We start from the raw sequence: 5,922 nt of genomic DNA on the forward strand, positions 1-5,922 counted from the left end.
CTCTTATTTCTTCTAAGTTAAATCTGGAGAGAAAGGTGCTCTCTTTTGCTCTATTTACTTGTAGGTGAATTTTTTAACTTCTAGATCTGAACTTCTAGATCTTGACCAACAATTTAAATTACAGGTGGTGGATTTGATGCACAGCACTTCATAGATCAATACTTAATAAAGGGTACATTATTTAAACTAAACACTCAAATACCTAAGTCTAGTTCTGTGAAATCCTGAACAGGGAATTGTGAAGACCCTCACGTGTTTGAACTCTAAGCTGTCACACAAGTCCATCCAGAGTTAAGTGAATATGAATTCCCACTTTCTTGTGCAGAAAAGAACTGCACAGGAAGATACAATTTTTCCCTTGCTTAAGGAAGAGAGTTAGGAAAGACATCTGACAATCCCAGGGCTCTTTAGCCAGCCTTCCTTCATGTTGTTTTATAAATATGGGGCAATTTGTTAAAATATCTGACACACCCAAAAAAAGGTTTGGTAGTTAATTTATTTAATTCAGTTACAGTGCTTCAACAGGATGCTACTTGTTCTCCACAAGAGCAGAGCCTGACACTCCATGCAGCTACACTTATTATCCATCTCTATTAAATTGTACTAGTCTCAGTGAAATTTGCCTTGTTTGTTCATTGGAAAGTTTTACTGGAGGTTCTCATGGAATCAGAACTGGTCCACAATCTTTAGTTCGTCACATTTCAGTGAGGTTTTATGAAAACATTTTTCTTCAGTGTATACAAACCTGGAAACCCAGGGAAATTTCACCTTTTAGAAAGTTATTTTCAAAGCCAGTAAGTAACAAAAAGATTCAGGAACTTGCAGACACTTGTGGCAGCTGGACTAACAGAGAGCAAGAGGAAAGGTTCATATCCAAGTTCCCTAGTGGTACGGAACTGCAGCAGTGCAAGGCTCTACTTGTGGTTCCTGTAGTAATCTTCAATAGTTTCTGAGTTGAAGTAGACCACGGTGACTGTGATGTCATCCCTGTACATCCTGGCCAGGTCCTCGGGCAGGGTCAGCATGGCAGCCAGCTTCTCTGGGTCCACCTCGCCGTACTCATTGCTGCCGATCGCGTGCCGGATCAGATGGGTGGCGATGTTCTGGTCCAGGGAGGCCAGGCCTTTGCTCTTCCTCTGCAGCAACAAGTTGTGCATGTAACCCAAATTAATTGGTTTCTTAAAAGTCAGTGGTGATTTCTGCATGTTGAGCTCTGAAAGGTGTCCAGCAACAAGTTTGACAACCTTCTCATTACTCAGCATCTCCCATAGCCCATCCGAAGCAATAACGAGAAACTTGTCCTTGCTTCTTAACTTGTGGTATGTGACTTCAGGCTCTGCAGTTAAATAAGGGGGGGTATGGTAGTTTGGAGGAATGTACTGATAAATGTTTAGAGCCTCAACATCACAGCTGTTCTCGAGAATGCTGTGTTGCAATTCTTTACTCCATTTTAATTGCACGTCTCCAAAAGCTCTGGAGGGCATGAGAATCCCCAGTAATCTGTCATTCACAAATAGGGTTTTCTCCTCAGATCTGGGATGTTCTCTCTTCAATCTTCTAATTTCAAATTCATCATAGGCATTGTGGTCTCGGGTTAGAGGGAGAGTAGACCATGTTCCATCTTCTTCACAGACCCCTAAAATCGCTCTGCAATCACCAGTGTTTGCCACATGTAGGTGAACACCGTCAATGTGAGCTACACAGGCTGTTGCACCAGAAAAAGCTACTTGCAGGGCAATATTTCTCATCAACTCATTTTCCTGAGGAGCCTGAACTTCCAGTGATATGTCTGAGTCCAACCTTTTGAATGCACAAATCATGGCTTCTTCCAAACTAAACCCTGGCTCAGTGTCCAGGTCCAGCAAGTGCTGCCAGTAAACCCGGAGGTTCTCAAAGTACTGCGAGGCGATTTCCTGGTACTCCACGTCGTTGGGGTGCCTGTGCCACTGCAGGATGGGCCGCACAGGTTTCATGGCCTCCACGGCCAGCTCGATCTCCTCCAGGCTCTGGCGGGGCATGAGGGACACGGCGATGTAGTGCAGCAGCCTCTCGCTCACGGCCTGGGCGCAGGCGGCGCCCGCGTGGCCGTCGAACACCCCGAACATCATCCCCGCCGTCTGCAGGCACGTGGCCGCGCTCCGCCGGTCCTCGATCGGGCTGTTGGAGGCCAGCTGGTTGCTTTCAAACCTCAGCACGGAATTTGCATTCTTGCCATTCAAATCCAGTGTTCTGTGGGATAGTTCACCCGCTCTGAGTATGTCGTTGATTTGTGCCGGAGACAACTGGAAAGAAAAATGTTCTTCTTCGGTGGAAGTGTGTCGGAAGGCTTTGGGAAAGGAGAAAGTTCTGTCTAAGCTGCAGCTCCCAGCAGGGTAGGGACACGTCTTGGAGAAAATGAGCTTCCATTTGATCTTGTTTCTATTTGGGATACAGATGGAGTACCAACGTCCTTTGCCTTGTAAAGTAATGCTGCTTCTGGCTGAGCTCAAAATCCAGGATGATACAGTTCTTGACATCATAAGTCACTCCAAAAACGGAGCACCTTCCTTCAGTAACACGGAATGTCCTTGCAGCCTGGAATATAAACGTAGGAAAGGGAAAATAATTAGAAAGTTTCTAAGAAGCTTTCCATATAGAAGTACAAAAGCATATCTAGAGCTTTCAGAAATATTCAGAACTTCTTTCCAAAAGAGATTGCTATAGATAAAGGCATCTTAAAAGTGATACAATTTCCATCACTTAATTATAATCAAGGATATGACTGCTCCTTTTAACTCATCCAAAAAGGTAATTTTTACTTTCCAGACAGGTTTTTTTCCTCATTGTGGCAAGAATAAGAAGAATTTGCAACATTACAAGAAATGTTATTGGAAACTGTACAGTGAAAAGCCTCATCTAACATGACACAGAACAAACAGATTCAACAAGCCTGAAAATTGGGACTTAAGTGACAATTATTGCACAACTCTTAAAAAAGCCTGCTAGATTACAACTCCATTAATAGACTCAAAGCTTCACACCCAAGAGAAGTACTTAAACCCTGTGGAAAGACTGAGAGATGTGGCCAGTTAATGATTATGTGAACTACCATGATCCTCACAGCTAGGAACAAGCCAGTCTACCTTTCCAATTCTTTTACAGCTTATAAGCTCAGCTGTTCTATTTTTTACCTTCAAGGTCTTAACCAGCCCTCAGGCAGGCAGGATCTTTTACACAGCTGAAGGCAAATTCTACTGCTGGTTAATGCATGCTTTTTTCACAGCATTGTACACTCCGGTGCAGTGAAAGCTATAACACATTGACAACTTTTACAGGTTCACAATTTGGCTTGTTCATTTGGAGAGCAATTAGAAGGAGCTGCAGGGAAGATCTCTGCTGCCAACAGCACTGAAACCTCAGGCACTTCAGCAGCTGAAGCTCTTCAGTTGCCATGGGGGAGGTCCTCACATTGTCTCCTGCTTTCAATAAGGTATTCCAGCTGTGGGATATTGCTAAGCACAACCAGATGCTCACTCACAACAGAATTGTGCCCCATGGATTTCAAAAACTCATAGTGTGGCAGCACCACAAGTCCAATTACTCCCAAAAGATCCCACTAGCAGCCACTGAGAACAAGAGAGTTCTCTGTGAGCTTTCAAACACTTTGAGGTGGCCTGTGACACCACTTGCTCAGGCCAAAGACACTACATGCTGCTGCTACAACACCAGTTTTTTGGCAGGGCACTTCACAAGAAATAACAAGAAACCAGCCAGATCAGATGAGTGGAAACTTTTCCAAGAAAAGTCACCTTGAGCTATTCTAACAGAAGGCCTACTGATACAGCTCAAGAACTGCTGAAATCCTGTTTGGAACCCAAAACAACACGTCACAAAACATTTCTGATGTGTGCTATCCGTATTTAATGCAGAAAAGAGCAGACAAGCACTTCAACAGAGCACACCACTATGATTCTGGCGACCTGGTGAGAACAGGCAAAGACACAGCATAATTTCACTGCTAATGTCAGGAGAGCAGATGCAAAAGGCAGTGCCAGTTCACTGTCCAAGGCCTGCCTGCCATCTCCTGGGACACTGCATCTCCCAACACGCACAGTGCCTTTTGTTGTCCTACAGAAGGAACGCAACCAAAATAATAAGACAGCTGACGCTACCAACTCCAGCAACAGCTAAACCCAAAAAGTACCTACAGCACAAGACAAGCCAAGGTTTGCCAACCTTTTTCAGTCCATCCCCGGTACTGTTTTTTCTCCTTCCTCTTCCTGCCCCTCTCAGCCACATGAGATTGAAACAAGGATGACTGTCACACACTTGCTCAAAAAGCCGATTGAAACAGTGTTTTAAAGAAAGCTCCTCCGTTCACACCGGCTGGCTGAGAGTGCGAGGCGGAGTGGTTTTCCCCCGAGCAGCAGAGTCGCTAACAGCGGTCAGCCCTGCGCTTGCCTAAGTCAGGTAGCACTGACGAGCCCTGGAGCCGCTGTAAGCCAGCCCCGCTCACTGCGCTCCCATCCTCGGGGTCCTCCGCAGCCGCAGTGTGCAGACACTGCTGGCCAGGGCGCCCCCAGTAGCGGTGTAAATTAAAGCTAAAGACCATTATGTAAGAGCCAATTATTACATAAACTCGCTCCCGCTCCAGCCCCGGCTCTTCCTCCCCGGGGACGCGGTGTCCCAGCGGGGCCCGGGCTGAGCCCGGCTAGCCCCGGCACAGCCCGCAGCTGCCGGACCGCACGGCGCAGCAGCGCCCGCTTTTCCCAGTGAACTAACAGACACCCGGCACATCTGGATTTACAGCCCCTCTGAGATCCCCACAATCCCACAGCCCCCTCACTCACTCTCCTGACACAGCCCACACCCACCTCGCCCCACACACATCCGGCACACACCGATCCCTGCCCCGCCACCTCCGCGCTGCCCCAGCCGCACACACCCCACACAGACCCCCCTCTGCTCCGCAACACCTGTGCCCCCCCCGCCCCTGTCCCGCACACACCCCTCTGCTCCCACACCGCCCCCTGCACACAGCCCCACCCTGCCCCGCACACACACATCCTGCCCCGCACAGAACACACCCTGTGCCCCGCACACACATCCTGCCCCGCACACACCCCACACCGACCCCGCCACCGCCGCAGCCCGTGCCCCGCACGACTCCCACCTCCCCGCTTCCGCACAGCCGCCGCTCCAGGCCCGGCTCCTCTCCCTGTGCCCCGGCACGGCTGCCCCAGCGGTGGCCACTCTCCGCCCGCCCCGTCCCCCGCCCCGGCCGCACCCACCGTCCGAGCGGCCGTCACTCGCGCCCGCCGGCCCCGCGCTGCCCCCGGCGGGGCTGAGGGACGGCGCTGACCGACAGCCCCGCCGCCCAACCCGCCCCGGGTTCCCGTCAGGACACGGCGGGCCGGGCCCGGCCCCGCCCCTCCGCCATGTTGTGCGCGGCGGGCGCGGCCGCGGCGGGGCCGGCCGGGCTGAGGGGCCCCGCGCCCGCCGCCCCTGAGGCGCTGAGGGAGCGCCGGGCCCGGCCCTGGGCTGCACAGTAAAGTGAGCCAAAAGGAAGCGAGTCACGTGTGTTAGGAAGAAAAAGCACCAGCAGGGGTTTCTTCCTCATTAATAACGTTCAAAACCACGCTGTTTCCTTGAGGGGGCACCCCTCGGCTTTTCGGGTTTTTTTCCAGTACGATTCCCCACCCTTCAGCGCTGAGGACACCGGCTGATGAGGCTCAAAATCGCAAAGCTCTTTCGTAATTAACTCGTCATATAAATTATGGAGAACAAAAGGGCTCGTTTTGCTGACTCCCTGTTTTTTTGGTTTCATATGACTGCTTGTCTCGGTTAACGTTTCCTCTGAGCGGTTCTAAGCCCGGTGTGAGGGGAAGGAATGGGCCCAAAGTGCATGGTGGTTAATCAGTAGTCACTGCTGTTAACGCAGTG

The 5,922-nt window shown here is 50.2% G+C and overlaps 1 protein-coding gene across 3 annotated transcripts; it reads right to left on the reverse strand.

The window, feature by feature from the left end:
* Nucleotides 1-477: 477 nt before the first annotated feature.
* PDP2 (pyruvate dehydrogenase phosphatase catalytic subunit 2) lies at nucleotides 478-5,374 on the reverse strand. 3 transcript variants are annotated; one of them, XM_066194957.1, is made up of 2 exons: nucleotides 5,271-5,374; nucleotides 478-2,574 (listed from the first exon to the last, which is right to left on the reverse strand). In XM_066194957.1, the coding sequence occupies exon 2, from the start codon at nucleotides 2,517-2,519 to the stop codon at nucleotides 915-917; it is 1,605 nt and encodes a 534-aa protein (XP_066051054.1). In that variant the 5' UTR covers nucleotides 2,520-2,574; nucleotides 5,271-5,374; the 3' UTR covers nucleotides 478-914. The 3 variants fall into 3 exon arrangements, with proteins under 3 accessions (XP_066051054.1, XP_066051055.1, XP_066051056.1); XM_066194958.1 differs by lacking the exon at nucleotides 5,271-5,374 and adding an exon at nucleotides 5,153-5,239; XM_066194959.1 differs by lacking the exon at nucleotides 5,271-5,374 and adding an exon at nucleotides 4,216-4,232.
* Between the last annotated feature and the right edge of the window lie 548 nt (nucleotides 5,375-5,922).

The sequence above is a fragment of the Chamaea fasciata genome, unplaced genomic scaffold, assembly GCF_029207755.1.
Source record: "Chamaea fasciata isolate MVZ Bird 193981 ecotype frontalis unplaced genomic scaffold, bChaFas1.0.hap1 SCAF_12, whole genome shotgun sequence".
In the NCBI taxonomy this organism is placed as follows: domain Eukaryota; kingdom Metazoa; phylum Chordata; class Aves; order Passeriformes; family Sylviidae; genus Chamaea; species Chamaea fasciata.

Bases quoted from the DNA above. Each gene is read 5' to 3' on its own strand.
- PDP2 (XM_066194957.1), bottom strand. From the start codon at position 2,519: ATGATGTCAAGAACTGTATCATCCTGGATTTTGAGCTCAGCCAGAAGC.